Here is an 18,492-nt window from a genome sequence, read left to right on the forward strand (position 1 = left end):
GAATCAGGTAAGAACATATTAATATGCTGATAGTCAACGTGCACTGGCTGAGCCCCGACTGCCTGGTGGCATTACATGGACACGTGCTAGCCATCTCACATTCAACAGCCCCCTGCATGACAGCATCCTTAAGGGCCATGGCATGGGAGCACCTGTCCTCTGGTGAGATGCACATTGACTGACATAGTTCCATGTCAAGCGTCAGGGCTTAGCTACAGTGTGAGCTAAGGCTCAGTATCCTCATTTCAACACAGCTTTGACATCATTCATGCTATAAATATTGGGAAACTTTTGTGGGGGTGTCAAGAAAACAATCTCCTAAAGAACCCTAATTGTTAGTGTTGGCGATGGAAATGAGTCTAAGAACATGATAAACCAGAGTTACCAAATAGAATTTGGCAGTGTCAAAATAAGGACATGAGTAAGTCAACCATCTCATCCTATACGGAAACAAAGAAAGCAGTCTAGGAAAATTGCAGGGAACACTACAGCCAGTATAACTTTTCTCCTGCTGTGGTGGAATTAAGTTACAGTACCATTTGCAGTTTGGAGAGACATGCAGGACTTGAGTTATACTCCTTGAAAATGTCAGCAGTGCACTAAAAAAGACAGTAATCCCTGGCTGGGAAAGCAAAGCATAATTGCTTAGAAATAGTGTGTATGCCTGCTTTTGGATGGTGCTTCTATCATACCCTTCTCTCATGCATTTAGAGCACGCCTGGGCTGGGGAGCAGTGAGTTCTTGCCATGAATGAGGTCCTGGGTTTGATCCTCAGCACCATAAAAATAAAAATAAAATAATAATATATTTATGGGATAATATAAAAATAAAATTCCACTCAAGTGATGCCTTCGAGAAAGTCACTTGAGTACAGAAGCACGTGACTTGAGATGCAAATGGCATTTTGCTTTCAGTCACTGGACATACTGGGAAAATTTGTAGTTTTATTTGAACCAATTTTATTTATTGCCTGAGTGATTTTACTTCTAGTATAGTTGTTTGCAGGATCTGGGTGCAACAGTCCACATTAATATCCCACACTTGAGTTAAGTTGCTTTGAATTTTTATGAAGAAAAAATCACAATATAAATATTTCATAAATCATGGAGTTCATATTTAAGCAAGTTGTTCTCCCATTTTTTAAAATACATATTTTTTAGTTGTCAAGGGATCTTTTAATTTTATTTATTTATATGTGGTGCTGAGTATCGAACCCAGGGCCTCACACATGCCAGGCAAGCGCTCTAGCACTGAGACACAACCCCAGCCTCTCTTCCCCCATTTTTAATACACGCATGGATGAGCATCCATGCCTAAAGAGCAGTGGAGGAAAAATCAAGATATTTTTATCATTTCCAAAAAAATTGTCAGGATCTTCCAAGATTAGTATTTATATTATGGTAATCTTTCCTTTTATCTTTTATAAAAATCATGCATGTTTATAAAAACATAATATTGATTGGAAATATTGGGATGTAAAAATACAAGCTCATATTCAATTGGAAATGGAAGTTCAGGAAATATTTATTATGAAGTAAGGGTTAATCCCATTGCACATCCTCACTTTTTCAAAAAACAAAACCAAAAAACCAGAAACCCTGTGTGGTACATTGCTGCCTTAGGTGATGTCACTTGCTGTTAAGTGACTTACTTTGGCATTGGGAGAACATGGGCCGTTTCCCATGTGGCTTTGCAACAGATGCTGCATACAGCTTGCACTCAATTGTAATGTTACATGGAAACTTTAAAAATAGTTATGTCATTCTGGCTTTGTGTAATTTAAACTTTTGATTAGGCATTATAGCATGCATATGGTCAAAAACTCAAACAGCACACCAACAGAAACCAAAGAAGCAATCCTCACAAGTCCCTTTTTCTCAGTTCCCTCTCAGCAGAAGCAACTCTGCTACCAGCATAGAGATATTCTAGGCATCACTGTTATGTTCTAAAGTGTATTCTATGTAGGCCTATCATTTAATGTAAGTTTTTGTTCGTTCATTCATTTTTCGGTGCTGGGGCTTGAACCTGGGGCTCTGAGCAAGCAAGGCAAGCGCTCTACCGCTAAACCATACCCCCTACTATAACATAAGTTTTTAATGGTGTTCTGGTATAAGAAAAAGAGACAAAATAAAAGGAAGAAAGACTTGGGATTTTTTGGAAAAGTGTTAAGAATAAACAAAAACATTCCAAAGCAGCCCTACGGTAAGGCCATGTTGGGATAGCACGTTCCGGTGAAGACGCATTCGTAAGGCTGGGAGTTGAACTGCGAAATCCACAACTGCATCTTTATTTGTGCAGTCCCGTACTGAAAGGGTGTGAACGTGATAGTCACATTCACCTTCCCATTAGCTGGAATTATTCCTGAGAGGAAAGAAAGGAGAAAACATGACAGTAATAATCCCTTTTGTCAGGTGCAAAGAGGCAAACACGTGCGCAAACACGTTCTTCCCGGGGTAGGCACAAGTACTTCTATGATCTTTGTATAGTCTTTTCATTAAATATCCATAATCAACTTCTGTGTGTTTACATGGATCTCACTTATCAATTGCTACAATTATCCTTTATAATAATTATTTGGTTGTGTCAGTTATATATATATATATATATATCAATCTGCATTAGTGATTCAAACATGAATTCCCAGAACAGTGATCTTCAGACAAATTTACCAGAAGTCAATGTTAATATTGCAAGTAACAAGGAAAAGCTAGGAACACACATCAAAGTTTGTGTTCAGACAATGCAGCTCCCTAGGTTTGTACATAATTTGATTCTCTCCTTTCAGATATATACTTACATATTTGGGGGGGGGTTGATGCTGGGGATCAAAATTAGGACCTTGCAAATGCTAGGCAAGCACTCTACTGCTGAGCAACGCCCCCAGTCCTCTCCCTTCAAATCTTGAGAATGAACTGCTATTCCTTCCAAAATCAGTGCCTTAGTCTTCCTTTGTATCTCTGGTACCAATGAGGCTTGAAACATAGTAAATGCTCAACAAAGGTGGGAAGAAAAATAGAAAGAAGGGAAGACTGATGTACTCGTTGCAACAAGGGCCAGTGCTCTCTGACTTCCACTGAGGGCTCTTTGGTTTGCTTCCTAGATGAGACCTTCTGCCTTCATGCATCTGGTCTTTCCCATATCCCTGTAGAGGCTTGCAGGCCTATGTCCCCGCTGCCCTCACCCTCTTCTGAATCTTGTAACATTGTCTCCCTTCTCCCTATGCTCAACCACATGGGCCATTCACGCAGCCACTTAGGCAGCATGAATAAGAACACATGCTGTGTGCCTTCTACTGTTTTAGGGGCTCAAATACAGCAATAACCCCATGTTATAGGAAATAAGCGAAGCCCCATGTTTTATGGAGTTCACAGTCTAGTTGGGGATAGCAAACAAGAAACGAATATATACAAAGTACAAAATCGAGTCATAAACACCACCAGCAAGAGCACAAATAAATGAAGTGGGGCAGGGGACAGAAAGGCCCTGGAGAGGAGGTGCTGGAGCAGAGCTGAGGACAGGGCCTTGACTCTAACCCCCAACTCTGGCTTCTGCTGCCTTGGGGTCTCTGTACTTGCTTCCTCCTGATCGTTGAGCTGCTTCTCCTACTCTCTAGAATCATCTTGTTTCTAGTCTGTCTTCTCCTAGACTAGCATGAAAATTTTAGGAAAGCAGACACCTGCTAGTTACTCGGGAAATTCTTGCTGAATGAGTGAATGAAGCCTCCCTCCACCTACACATTACAGGAAGCCTCTCCTGCCTCTCCACCCACCGGAAGTTTCACTCCCCTAACCGGCCACCCGCCCCACCCCATGGAACTCCTATTCCACTTGAGTTATTGCCTTTCAGACTTTATACCTCCCAGCATAAATATGCAAGCCCCAAAGGTGGACACCAGCCCCCTACCTTTTTGTCTACCGGAGTCCCTTGCAAGGACTCCAAAGTAGGTATTGGTCAATTCTTCAAGCACTGAAGGCAAATTTGTTAAATGACACCCGCTAGAGACCCTTGATCCCTGGGCAGGGCAGAAAGAATCAGCAGAATAACTGGGGTCTGTCCGCCAACTGAACCCTGCAGAGCAGAATCCCTGGTTCTCCATGACTGCAGAACGGCATACCTGGACCACCCACTTGGTCGGAGAATATACACTGGGTGACCCACAATTTACTGGGGCCTTTAAACCAAGAACATTCTGTTGCTTTTGTTGCAGCTCATTAATTAAAAAAAAAAAAAATGAGAAGCTCTGGATCAGGGATTAATGTTTGCCTTGACCAGGTTGATATATTTTTAAGTACTTCCAGCCCGGACCTAAAACACAAAGCACACTACAGAGATGTCGTCTAGGCAACCAAAGTAAACCACTTTTTCCATTAGCAGGGATACCAGTTCTGTTACCAGAACACGGTGGTAGCTGGCTGTCAAATGTTAAAAGCTGTAAAACATGTGCCAAGTAGTCATAGCTTCCTGCTTGGCACAAACTAATTAATGGTGGTAGGAAGGAGAAAAAATTTCATGTTTTGAAAGTGAGAAAAGTGCTCCCCCAAAGTTGCTTCACTTTAAAAAACCAAACCACTATTTTATCTATGCAGTCCATTTTCACCTGGGGTTGATTTAAGATCACTATCCTTGACGGGACCAGGGATAATATTGGGAAGATGGTGATCAGAGACAGGGAGATGCAAACAAAACTCAGAAATAAACTAAAGTCTAAGAAAACCCTTGCTTATTAGTACCATGAGTATTACCACGAAAATGTACCACTCTGAAAAATGAATGAAGTCACCACCAGGCAATACCACTATGTCTTTGCCTAGATAACAATTATATAAAACATGTGCCTAAATATGGGCAGTTATTAAAAGGAGATAGAAAAATAAAAGCATATTGGTTTTTAGGAGAGGGAAGCTCAGTAGGGGGATAATTGGTAAAAAATTCTTCTTTCTTATATGTATATACCATATTATAATTTTAAGTTTCATTTTATTTTTAATTGACACATACTAATTGTACAAATGCAATGTTTTGATACATGCATAGCTGTATACTGATAAATCAGGGTAATCAGAGGATCCATCGCCTCAAATGTTTATCATTTAAAAATCCTCTCTTGTATTGGAAATCCATATGCAACAGAATGAAACTAAACCCATATCTCTCACCGTGCACGAAACTAAACTCAAAATGGATTAAGGACCTCGGAATCAGACCAGAGACCCTGCAGATTATAGAAGAAAAAGTAGGTCCAGATCTTCAACATGTCGGCTTAGGACCAGACTTCCTTAACAGGACTCCCATAGCATAAGAAATAAAAACAAGAATCAATAACTGGGATAGATTCAAACTAAAAAGCTTTCTCTCAGCAAAGGAAACTATCAGCAATGCGAAGAAAGAGCCTACAGAGTGGGAGAAAATCTTTGCCAATCATACTTCAGATAGAGCACTAGTCTCCAGAATCTATAAAGAACTCAAAAAACTCTACATCAAGAATGCAAATAACCCAATTGACAAATAGGCTAAGGAAATGAACAGAGACTTCACGGAAGAAGATCGACAAGCAATCAACAAACATATGAAAAAATGTTCAACATCTCTAGTAATAAGAGAAATGCAAATCAAAACCACCCTAAGATTCCATCTCACCCCAATTAGAATGGCGATTATCAAGAATACGAGCAACAACAGGTGTTGGAGAGGATGTGGGGAGAAAGGTACACTCATACATTGCTGGTGGGGCTGCAAATTAGTGCAGCCACTCTGGAAAGCAGTGTGGAGATTCCTTAGAAAAGTTGGAATGGAACCACCATTTGATCCAGTTATCCCAGTCCTTGGCTTATATCCAAAGGTCTTTTTTTTTTTTTTTTTTTTTTTTTTGCGGTACTGGGGATCGAACTCAGGGCCTTGTGTTTGCGAGGCAAGCACTCTACCAGCTGAGCTATCTCCCCAGCACCCCCAAAGGTCTTAAAATCAGCCTACTACAGAGATACAGCTGCATCAATATTCATAGCTGCTCAATTCACAATAGCCAGATTGTGGAACCAACCTAGATGCCCTTCAATTGATGAATGGATAAAGAAACTGTGGTATATATATATATACAATGGAATATTACTCAGCCATAAAGAATGATAAAATTATGGCATTTGCAGGCAAATGGATGAAATTGGAGAATATTATGCTAAGTGAGATAAGCCAATCTCAAAAAACCAAAGGACAAATGATCTCGCTGATAAGTGGGTGATGACACATAATGGGGGGTGGGAGGGGTTAGTGTTAGGATTAGAGTTAGGGTTAGGGAGGGGGGCAAGAATGGAGGAAGGAAGGACTGTATAGAGGGAAAAGAGGGGTGGGAGGAGTGGGGGGAAGGGAACAGAATGAATCAAACAACATTACTCTATGTAAATTTATGATTACACAAATGGTATGCCTTTACTCCATGTACAGAGAAACAACATGTATCCCATTTGTTTACAATAAAAAAAAAGTACAAATGAACCAAGAAAAAAAAAATCCTCTCTTGTAGCCATTTTGAAGTACATAATACATTATCATTGACCATGGTCACCCTAAGGTGCAATAGGACACCAGAACATATCCCCCACCTGTGACTTTGCACCTGTTCTTCACTCTACTTCTATGAGATCAACATTTTTAGATTTCACATGAGTGACATCATGAATACTGTTAAAATTTTTAACAACTTTCCCTCTAAACATCTGAGTACAGATTATTCTTCCTAAATTGTCACAGGGTCATTCAACCCACATGCTTGAAGTTTCAGTAAAGATTAGTAAGGATTGGTTTTAACCTTCTAGGATTTAGGTTCTCACTAACTACAGGATTTGGGGTAAACTACTTCATCTCTCTAAGTCTCATTTGGGAAATTTAAATAGCTATGCCCTTTAAAAATCATCCATGAATGAGCTGTTGACAAATTCTAGTAATGCCTCTGATTCACTGGATCACCAAGGGAGGTCTTTGGGAGTGGGGAGTACTCTCTGACTCACATCTGAGAACCACAGGCCGCCATTACTGCCTGAGGTGTGCAGGCAAGAAGATAGACCCAGGGGCCACACAGACCCCGTCCATTGTTTAACTCTGTGATTTAGTTTGGACACCTTATCTGAGGCTCTTTTCTCATCTGTTAAAATACAGTGTGTGAGATATGCTTGGTATATAGCGTACATTCTGTAAACATCTCTTTCACAGAATTTATGTGACATAAAATGAGTGATGATTTCTTGTAGATTGAATCATTGTTAAAAAGGCTGGGTGTGGTGCACCTGTAATCCCAGGGACTGGGGAGGCCAAGGCAGGAGGGTCTCAAGTTCAAGACTAGACTCAGCAACTAGCTGAGACCCTGTCACAAAATAAAAAATAAAAAGGGGCTGGGGATACAGATCAGTGGTAAAGCACCCCTGAATTTAATCCCCAGTACCAAAAATTTTAAAAAATCGTTAAAACGTCAGAAAGAGGAAATATTTCTTTGAAAATTTTATGCTTAAGTTATTTGAGTTCTTAAAAAGGAAGAGGCATTTGCTTCCTGAGGTCAAGTTACTGAGTGAGTTTCCCAAAGCTCAGTTCTTTCCTTTTGTTTCACAAAAGTGCAAGGCCAGCTGGATGTGGGCGCAAACGCCTGTAATCCCAGCAAGTCAGTTTGGGAGGCTGAGGCAGGAGGATCGGGAGTTCAAAGCCAGCCTCAGCAATTTAGTGAGGGGATGTGGCTGGGGATGTGTCTCAATGATTAAGCACCTCTGGGTTCAATTCCTAGTACCAAGAAATGAGCGCAAGGCCAGGTCTGACTCTAGATTGGTCTAATTTAAAAGTTAGGCCTGGAGATGTACTGTGAAGAGCAGCTTTTGGATACACATTCATGTCTGAATTTCCCTGGAAGAATCAACTTCTGCTTAGGTTCAGCTGATGAAGTGTCACAGGGTACGGACCCCTGGACAGCTAATGATCCCCAGCACTTCTTTTTAATCTTTTTAAAAAATTTTTACAGACTGCATTTTGATTCATTGTACATAAATGGGGCACAACCTTTTGTTTCTATGGTTGTGCACCATATAGAGTCATGTAATCATACATGTATATAGGGTAATGATATCTGTCTCATTCTACATCTTTCATACCCCTCTCCCCTTCTCCCCCTCTCATTTCCCTCTACGTAATCCAAAGTCCCTCCATTGTTCTCTTACCCCCACCCCACCCCCATTATGTATCATCATTCACTTGTCAGGGGAAAACATTCGGCCTTTGGTTATTTGCAATTGGCTTATTTCACTTAGCATGATATTCTCCAACTCCATCCATTTATCGGCAAATGCCATAATTTCATCCTTCTTTAAGTCTGAGTAATATTCCATTGTGTATATATATCACAGTTTCTTTATCCATTCATCTACTGAAGGGCATCTAGTTTGGTTCCACAATCTAATTGCTGTGATTTGAGCTGCTATAAACATTGATGTGGCTGCATCACTGTAGTATGCTGATTTTAAGTCCTTTGGGAATAAACTGAGGAGTGGGATAACTGGTCAAAAGGTGGGTTCATTGCAAATTTTCTGAGGAATCTCCATACTGCTTTCCAGAGTGACTGCACCAATTTGCAACTTCACCAGCAATATAAAAGTGTGCCTTTTTCCCCACATCCACACCAACATCTATTATTGCTTGTGTTCTTGCTAATAGCCATTCTAATTGGAGTAAGATGAAATCTTAGAGTTGTTTTAATTTGCATTTTCTAATTACTAGAGATGAACACTTTTTCATTTATTTGTTAATCACCTGTATAGCTTCTTCTGTAAAGTGTCTGCCTAGTTCCTTAGCCCATTTATTGATTGGGTTCTTTGTAATTTCGGCGTAAAGTTTTGTTAAATTCTTTATAAATTTTGGAGATTAGTATTCTGTCTGAAGTGTGTGTGGAAAATATTTTCTCCCACTCTGTAGGCTCCCTTCACATTATTGATTATTTCCTTTGCTGAGAAAGTTTTTTAGTTTGAATCCATTCCATTTATTGATCCTTGCTTTCATTTCTTATACTTTAGGAGTCTTATTAAGGTAGTCTTGTCCTAAGCCAACATGATGAAGATTCGGGCCTACTTTTTCTTCTATTTGGTGCAGAGTCTCTGGCCTAATTCCTAGGTCCTTTATCCATTTTGAGTTCAGTTTTGTGCAGGGTAAGAGATAGAGGTTTAATTTCATTTTACTGCATATGGATTTCCAGTTTTCCCAGCAACATTGTTGAAGAGGCTATCTTTTCTCTATCGTATGTTTTTGGCACCTTTGTCTAGTATGAGATAACTATATTTATGTGGGTTTGTCTCTGTGTCTTCTATTCTGTACCATTGGTCTATCTATTTTGGTACCAATACCAAAATAGATTGTTTTTGTTACTATAGCTCTGTAGTATAGTTTAAGGTCTGGTATTGTGATACCTCCCTTCACACTTCCTGCTCAGGATTAGGATTGCTTTGGCTATTCCAGGTCTCTTATTCTTCCAGATGAATTTCATGATTGCTTTCTCTATTTCTATGAGGAAAGTCATTGAGATTTCAATTGGAATTGCATTGAATCTGTACAGTGCCTTTGATACCATGGCCATTTTGACAATATTAATTCTACCTGTCCAAGAACATGGGAGAGCTTTCCATCTTCTAAGGTTTTCATTAATTTCTTTCTTTAGTGTTCTGCTGTTTTCATTGTAGAGGTCTTTCACCTCTTTTGTTAGATTAATTCCCAAGTTTTTTTTTTTTTTTTTTTTTTTTGAGGCTACTGTGGAGTGGTTTTCCTAATTTCTCTTTCAGAGGATTCATCACTTATGAATAAAAATGCTTTAGATTTATGCATGTTGATTTTATATCCTACTACTTTGCTGAATTCATTTATTAGTTCTAGAAGTGTTCTGGTGGAGTTTTTGAATCTGCTAAATATAGAATCATATCACAGGCAAATAGTGATAGCTTGAGTTCTTCTTTTCCTATTCCTATTCCTTTAATTTCTTTGGTATGTCTGATTGCTCTGGCTAGTGTTTCAAGGACGATGTTGAATAGAAGTGGTGAAAGAGGGCATCCCTGCCTTGTTCCAGTTTTTAGGGGGAATGCTTTCAGTTTTTCTCCATTTAGAATGAAGTTGGCCATGGGCTTAGCAAAGATAGCCTTTAAAATTTTGAGGTATGTTCCCACTATCCCTATTTTTTCTCGTGTTTTGAGCATAAAGGGATGCTGTATTTTATCAAATGCTTTTTCTGCATCTATTGAAATAATCATATGATTCTTAACTTTAAGTCTGTTGATGTAGTGAATTACATTTATTGATTTCTGGATGTTGAACCAACCTTGCATCCCTGGGATGAAACTTACTTGATCATGGTACATTATCTTTTTAATATGCTTTTTGTGTGCGATTTGCTAAAATTTTGTTAAGAATTCTTGCATCTACGTTCATTAGGGATATTGGTCTGAAGTTTTCTTTCCTCCATGTGTCTTTGTCTAGTTTTGGTATTAGGGTGATATTAGCTTCACAGAATGAGTTTAGAAGGGTTCCTTCCTTTTCTATTTCATGGACTACTGTGAGGAGTATTGGTATTAGTTCTGCTTTGAAGTTCTTGTAAAACTCGGCTGAGAATCCATCTGGTCTCAGACTTTTCTTGGTTGGTAGGCTTTTGATAGCTTCTTCTATTTCAGTGCTTGAAATTTGTCTTTTTAAATTGTGTATGTCTTCCTGGTTCAGGGAGGATCATATGTCTCTAAAAATTTGTCAATGTCTTCGATATTTTCTATTTTGTTGAAATATTTTCAAAGTTGCTTCTAAATATGTTATGTATTTCAATGGTGTCTGTCATGATCTTTCCTTGTTCATCATGAATTCTAGTAATTTGAATTTTCTCTCTCCTTTTCTTCATTAGTGTGGTTAAGGGTTTATCAATTTTGTTTACTTTTTCAAGGAACAAACTGTGTTTTGTCAATTTTTTGAATTGTTTCTTTTGTTTCAATTTCATTGATTTCAGTTCTGATTTTAATTATTTCCTGTCTTCTACTACTGTTGGTGTTGATCTGTTCTTCTTTTTCTAGGGCTTTGAACTATAATGTTAGGTCATTTAGTTCTTGACTTTTTATTCTTTTAATGTATGAACTCAATGCAATGAACTTTCTTCTTAGTACTGCTTTCATAGTGTCCACAAGATTTTGATATGTTGCATTGTTGTTCTCATTTACCTCTAAGATTTTTTTAATCTCCTCCCTGATGTCTTCTGTTATCCATGCATCATTCAATAACATATTATTTAGTCTCCAGGTGTTGGAGTAGTTTCTGTTTTTAATTTTACCATTGATTTCTAATTTCATTCCATTATGATCTGATAGGATACAAGGTAGTATCTCTACTTTTTGTATTTACTAATGGCCGCTTTGTGGCATAGCATTTGATCTATTTTAGGGAAGGATCCATGAGTGCTGAGAAGAAAGCATATTCACTTGATGATGGATGAAATACTCTATATATGTCTGTTAAGTCTAAATCATTGATTATATCATTTAATTCTATAGTTTCTTTGTTCAGTTTTTGTTTGGAGGATCCATTCAGTGGTGAGAGTGGTGTGTTAAAATCTCCCAGTACTACTGTGTTGTGGTCTATTTGTTCCCTGAAATTGAGAAGGATTTGTTTGAAGTACATGGATTCGTCATTGTTTGGGGCATAAATATTTACGATCATTATGTCTTGCTGGTTCATGCTTCCCTTAAGCAGTTTGAAATGTCCTTCTTTATTCCTTCTAACTAACTTAGGCTTGAAGTCCACATATCTGATATGAGGATGGAGACCCCTGCTTTTTTACTGGGTCCATGAGTATGATATATTCTTCCCCATACTTTCACTTTTAGTCTGTGGATGTCTTTTTCTATGAGATGAGTCTCTTGGAGGCAGCATATTGTTAGGTCTTTCTTTTTAATCCAATCTTCCAGTCTGTATCTTTTGACTGATGAGTTTAGGCCATTAACATTCAGGGTTATTATTGAGATATGATTTGTATTCCCAGTCATTTGGGCTTATTTTTCGTTTTTAGCTTGACTTCCTCCTTTGATTGGTTTTTCCTTTAAGGTAGTTCCTCCCTTTGCTGGCCTACATTGTTGTTTTTCATTTCCTCCTCATGGAATATTTTTCTGAGAATGTTCTGTAGTGCAGGCTTTCTATTTGTAAATTCTTTTAAGTTTTGTTTATCATGGAAGAATTTTATTTTGTCTTCAAATCTGAAGGTTAGTTTTGCTGGGTATAAGATTCTTGGTTGGCATCCATGTTCTTTCAGAGCTTGAAATATATTGTTCCAGACCCTTCTAGCTTTTAGGGTCTGGGCTGAGAAATATTCTTTTAATCTTTAATTTCCTTCCTCTGGCAAGTTTTTAAATTGGAACCAGAAATAGGTAGTAACTGAAGATTTTTGGAATGTACTAACTTTCCTTTCATCCCTATATGTTGAATATCTAAAATGCAGACATTAGGAGCAAGCCCAGGCAGTCTGGGGGCCTGGCACATAATAGCAGGATGACTCAGTGGCTCTCCTATGAGCTCAGGGCAGCAATGGGGACATTCTTCCAGGATGCTTGAACGCAGGACACAGATTGTGTTTCCTGCATTCCAATAACAGCTCTACCACTTACCAATTTTAGCCCTTGGGCCCCTTACCTAAACACCCTGTGTCTCAGTTTCCCCATCTGAGAAGTGGACATAACGAGAGAGTCTACTTTATAAGAATTACAAAGTGAGCATTAAGTGAGTTCTGCATCTGGTGTAGTGACTGGCACATGTTAAGCACCATGTAAGAACTGGTTCTTAATTTTATTATTATTATTATTTATACATTGTCCCACATTGTTCTGTGGTTGCAGACCCTATTGAAAGTTGAGTCAAATGCGGAATAAAACCAACACAGGCATTATGTTTGTCAATTGTGAGATTAAAAATGAACACTTTTTGAAGGAAGAAAGGAGTAGAAGCAAAATCTGATACAGCACACCCCAAGAGGACAATCTGAGAACACAGGTGGCTCACCAGAGTCTTAAAGAAATTACAGGCGGCATGGTCTTGTCACAGGAAGTCATCAGAATTCAAGGAAGTAATATACATACACACTAGAGATGAAAAGACAGCTTGTGGAGCTCAGGAAACAATGCAAAAAAGAAAAGGAACTGTCACTGAGGTAGAAACTGCAAGGGAAGGAATAACACTAGACACCCATAGACATGAACACACAAGCACATGTGCATACAGATGTCACACACTCTGAGCACACAGGGAGGGACATGGCAGACAGAAATGAGAAATCCACACAAAATAAAATCATTTTAAAGAAGGTAAGAGATACCAAAGAGAACCAATATATATACATAATTGGTATCCCTGAGGGGTAGAATAAAGCAGGTAGGACATTAAAATATGTATAGTTCTGATAGTTGAAAAACTTCCTAAAATGGGTCATTTTTCTCCAGATCATAGGAGAACAAAATGATACAGAACAATACCAATACATAAATTAACCTCAAAACTGAAAAAAAAAAAAAAAAAAAAGAAAGAAAATCTTAAGGGCAACCAGAATTCACCTTCCATGAGGAAACATGAAGCCCAGCCTCTGAATTTGTAGCAAATTCAAAGACAGAGAGCAATCAGCAATATCTACAAAGTTCGGAGGCAAACAAAGTCATAAATCAAGATTTTTACACCCACTCAGGTTGTCCTTTAAGATCACAGGCATCAGAGAGCCATTATCAAATAGGCAAACACTCTAGGCATGTGACCCCCCACCCCAGGAAACTTTGGTTAACAAGCCACTCAGTGACAAAATCCAGACAGCCAGAAAAAGAATTGATATAGAGAATCTGGGAATGGAGAGAACATGGAATAAAGAATGGAGGTGAAAATCCTAGCTATATTTTGATAGAAACTAAGTAACCATGGGAAATTTATGGTCATTAGACAGGAAGTCAATTCTACAGATCCAGACAACATAAAATGACATAATAGAATGAGGAGTTGAAAGGAGGGGTGCTGGCACGAGGTGGTGTGCTATTTCCCGGCTTCCACAGCTGAGATTCTGGGTGAAGTTGAGGCATGTTGTTGAAGGAGATGGTAGCTCTGCCCTCCTAAGATTTTCATCATCTCTTTTCTTAATTTTAGGAATGAATATCATGGAAGCTCATCAATTTCTTCTGCTTCACTTGCCTTTTTTCAGTCAATATTAGGCAACAAAACCAATTCAGTTTTTCTAATGGTTTTATCTGTCTTTGTATCATCTTATTACGTCTGGCCTCCCTCTTCCTTCTCTTTGTCCATAAGCAAGGAGAGGTGTCTGCGATGATGTTCAACAAAAATTCATGATGGTTATTTCTGGGGTGGTGAGATTCTGAGTAATTTTTTTTTCAATGTAGATTTTGTACTCTTTTTGCAGTGTCTTAATTTTCAATAATACATATATTTCATTTTTAGAAAGTCACTGTTTTAAAAAAAATTGTGTTTGTTTAGCCCGGTGTTTCTCTGTACTCATTCATTCCCAGAGCTATTGTTGCCTGTTTTTCAGCATGGCACCTACCGCAGTCCAGTGCTGAGACCCACTGAGGGCCAGCTCTCCTGTAATGGAAGCTGAAATTCTCTTTGAGCCTTCTGTAAGGCAGCATTTTCATGCAGGGAGAAGAGTTGGAACAAGTCTTCATTCCTGGGGTCCCCTGGGCCTCACTGGGACCAGTGCTTTGGGGTGAATAGTAGAAGTAGCAGTGTGGTCAAGAATGGCATTGTACCGTGGGTCAAGTTCTCTGACCACTGCTGTGGTCAACTGAACTCAACCAGCCCAGACAGATATCCCACCAAATGTTTGTCCTGAAAGGAGATTTGGAGTGCCCCTGAAGGCAAGAGAAGACGCAGGCCTGACATGTGACTGGCAGTTAGTAAATCAGAGCAATTATGAAACTGCAAGTCACACCATGTGCCACCATGGCCACCATCAAGGATATTTTGAGGGCTGAGTGAAAGGTATCTTTGCTACCAATGTGACAGAGCTGCTTAGGATCTAGGCACAGAGTTGCCATCTGCCTGTCCAGATTTTCCTTCATTTTTAAGGATGCCGATAGGCAGACGTTAATTCACAATGGGTTGGGGGTGCTAAGGAAGAACAGAGTTACTTGAGGTAGAGGGGAGTGAAGGAGGGGAAGAGGCATGGGGTAGGAGGGATAGTAGAGTGAAACAGACGTTATTACCTCATGTACACATATGACTGCAGGAGCAATGTGATCCTACAACATGTACAATCAGAAAAATGAGAAATTACACTCCTTTTATGTATGATTTATCAAAATGCGTAAGTGAATTCTACTGTCATGTGTAACTAATTAGAACAAATAAAAAATTAATAAAAAATTAATTACCTATGTTCTTCAGAAGTTAGGGAACTCATTTGCATCTAATATATTAACTATCCCTGATTGTTCTCTCTTTCTCACTATTAAGTATGGTACTTCAGAAAATATTTTTGAAAAATTTGATCTTATTAAAAAATGTATTAGTTCTTTTTAGTTTTACATGACAGTAAAATTTATTTTGATATAATTATACAAGCATGGAGTATGTCTTATTCTAATTAGGACTCCATTCTTGTGGATGTACATGATGGTGGGATTCACTATGATGTTTTCATACATGCACATAAGAAATTATGTCAGATTCATTCCACTGTATTTTCTTTTCCTAGATCCCCTTCCTTCCTTTCATTCCCCATTATCTAATCTACTGAACTTCTATTCTCTCCTTACCCCCATTGTGCGTTAGCTTCCACATATCAGAGAAAACATTCAACCTTTGGCTTTTTGGGACTGGCTTATTTCACTTAGCATGAAAGTCTCGAGATCCATCCATTTATTGGCAAATATCATAAAGTCATTCTACTTTATGGCTGAATAATACTTCATTGTGTATATATACAACATTTTCTTTATCCATTCATCTGTCAAAGGGTGCTTTGGTTGGTTCCATAGCTTAGCTATAGTGAGTTGAGTTGCTATAAACATTGAGGTGGCTGTGTCACTGTAGTATGCTGATTTTAAGTCCTTTGGCTATTCATCGAGGAGTGAGGCAACCGGGTCATATGGTGGTTCCATTCCTAATTTTTTGAGGAGTTCTACCCTGCTTTCCAGAGTGGTTGCACCAATTTGCCATCCCACCAGCAGCGTATGAGCGTTCCTTTTCCCCCACATCCTCGCCAACATTTTTTGTTACGTGTATCCTTGATCATTGCCATTCTGCCTGGCAATGGCATTCGGATGGGAATGGCAAGGGAATCTCAGTGTAGTTAATTTGCATTTCTCTAATTGCTAGAGATATTGAACATTTTCTCATATATTTGTTGACCATTCAAATTTCTTCTTCTGAGAAGTGTCTGTTCAGTTCCTTGCACGTGTATTGATTGGGTTATTTTTTACTTTTGGTGTTTTTTGAGTTCTTTGTGTATCCTGGAGATGAATGCTCTATCTGAGGTGCAGGTGGCAAAGGTTTTCTCCCATTCTGTAGGCTCTCTCTTCTCATGCTCTTTTTGTTTCCTTTGCTGTGAAGAAGCTTTTTAGTTTGATGCCATCCCATTTACTGACTGCTGATTTTCCTTTTCATGAGCATTCTTTTCTAACCTTGCACAGGACCCCTGGCTATCCCCTATTGCTGCCCGGAACACGATCAGTGGCACTTTGCTGCAGCTCATTCAATTCTATCACTTGTTTAAAATGAACCTTGCTCTGTGAGTCACCATTTCTCTACACAGTCAGATGATCAGTAGTATTTTCTGGGATAAGGCCTTGCATAATGATCCTACCCGCCAATGGGAAACATCTGATGAAGCCCTGATTGTGTGCTGGAGATCCAAAGGTCCTACTTGTCCACCAACAATCCTGATCCGTCTCCTGCACAGCTTATGCTGGGGCTTGGGGGTCTTCGGCCCAAGCACAGGGAGACCTGGAAGAGAAGCAGGGGCCACTTTCCCTATTCATAGTCCTGTCTAGAAGGAATGGCTCTGCCTGAGGCTTCACAAAGGCTGAACCGTTCTTCAGACACTTATTGGTAATAACATACCTGAGTTAGGGGCCAGGGAGATTTGGAAAAAAGAGGCAAAAGAAGTTAACACGTGCTCTCTTTTAAAACCCAAATGGGTAAATGCTGAAGTATGGGCAGGTATTTCCCGGAATAAGAATGAGCCCAACCGAGATGGTGTGATTGGACTGAAGTGAAGTCCAGACTGGCCACCCACAGCAGGTGCATGAAAGTGCCTTGGATCTTGAAACTCAGGGTATAGTGTTCTTGGTGTCCTGGTGTGTGACCTGGAAGAACAGAGTGCGATGTGCGGCCTGCTGGGTTGGTGTGTCTTTGCCCTGCGGGTAATACCTAGCACCACAAGTGGTCTGAAGCCAAAGCAAGGGTAGGGGCTCTGGGATCACTCCCAAATTGATAAAAGTTGTCAGAGATTTACAATTTGGAAGGAAATATAAACTTATTTGTAAGTGGCTTAAAAATTCCTCATAACTGAAAAAGAAGATAATCAAAGTATTGAAACTTGACATATGAGCTCTGGGTACCAGCAATTCTTGACTAAGTAGACATTTAATGCTACTATTTGCCATTTATATGAATTGGATGCATTCCACCTTAGTGTATGTGACACCAAGTGAATGCCTAGGATCTCAAAATGGTCACAAGTAATAAGTTCAACAGTTCGTTGTTGCACTAGGCTTGTCTTTAACACTAGGGAGATCTTGGTCAAAGTCATAAATGTCTGCCTTTTCCAAAATTATCAACAGATTGTTTTTGATGTTTTAGTTGCATATGATCTTTTTGGCAATGCAAGAAGTCATAAAATCCTTTGCTTATTTTCCCCAATCTTGGGAAAATTTTGGCATAACCAGACAGTCTAGCGTCTAACAGCAATAGTGCACACATGCATCTTAAGGGTGCACAGTGGACAGTTTTTTGTTTTTTTGTCAATGGATGGTTGAGTTAAAGTTAAAGACATTGCTTCAGATTCATGTCTTATGAGTGAAATAAGCTTGATTCAAATTGTTTTTATTTGGTAAGATTTGGGTAGATGATGTTTCCAGTTCCCAGAAATGCAGCATCATAACCTCACAGACTACAGGTGTCCCTAAAAGACACTTGTCTACAAATACATGTGAATTGTGTAAAATTAGCCTGTGGTTCTCAGCCTATCTGGGCATGATTGATTTGTAAACTGCAAGCAATAAAGCCTAACTAGCCAAAAAGTTACCCACTGTCATCCCAGTGTAAGGCCTGTGGTCAGATGCCTGCTGAGTCAGGAAAGCCAGTAGGCACAAAGTCTGCCTGGGAGATGCGCCAGCCTGACCTGCGATCACTGTCCAGGCAGCCAGGGCCTTCATGGTGCAGGTGATGAGCCATCACTAAATTCTATAACCTCAAAAGTGTAACAGCCGCAGATGCGCTGGTACATTCAGAAAGTGGGAA

The 18,492-nt window shown here is 39.3% G+C and overlaps 1 protein-coding gene across 4 annotated transcripts in view; it reads right to left on the bottom strand.

The window, feature by feature from the left end:
• Window positions 1-18,492, bottom strand: part of CFAP221 (cilia and flagella associated protein 221) — a 105,919-nt gene that overhangs the window by 48,789 nt on the left and 38,638 nt on the right. For all 4 annotated transcript variants that reach the window (XR_013762838.1, XM_079133826.1, XM_079133825.1 and 1 more), the window contains exon 8: window positions 2,202-2,361. Coding sequence is in view for 3 of the 4 variants with exons in the window: in XM_079133826.1 (XP_078989952.1) it covers window positions 2,202-2,361 (160 nt within the window). In the remaining variant the exon portion in view is untranslated. The remainder of the gene's footprint in view (window positions 1-2,201; window positions 2,362-18,492) is intronic.

This window comes from Sciurus vulgaris (genome assembly GCF_902686455.1).
Source record: "Sciurus vulgaris genome assembly, chromosome: 3".
Classification (NCBI taxonomy): Eukaryota; Metazoa; Chordata; class Mammalia; order Rodentia; family Sciuridae; genus Sciurus; species Sciurus vulgaris.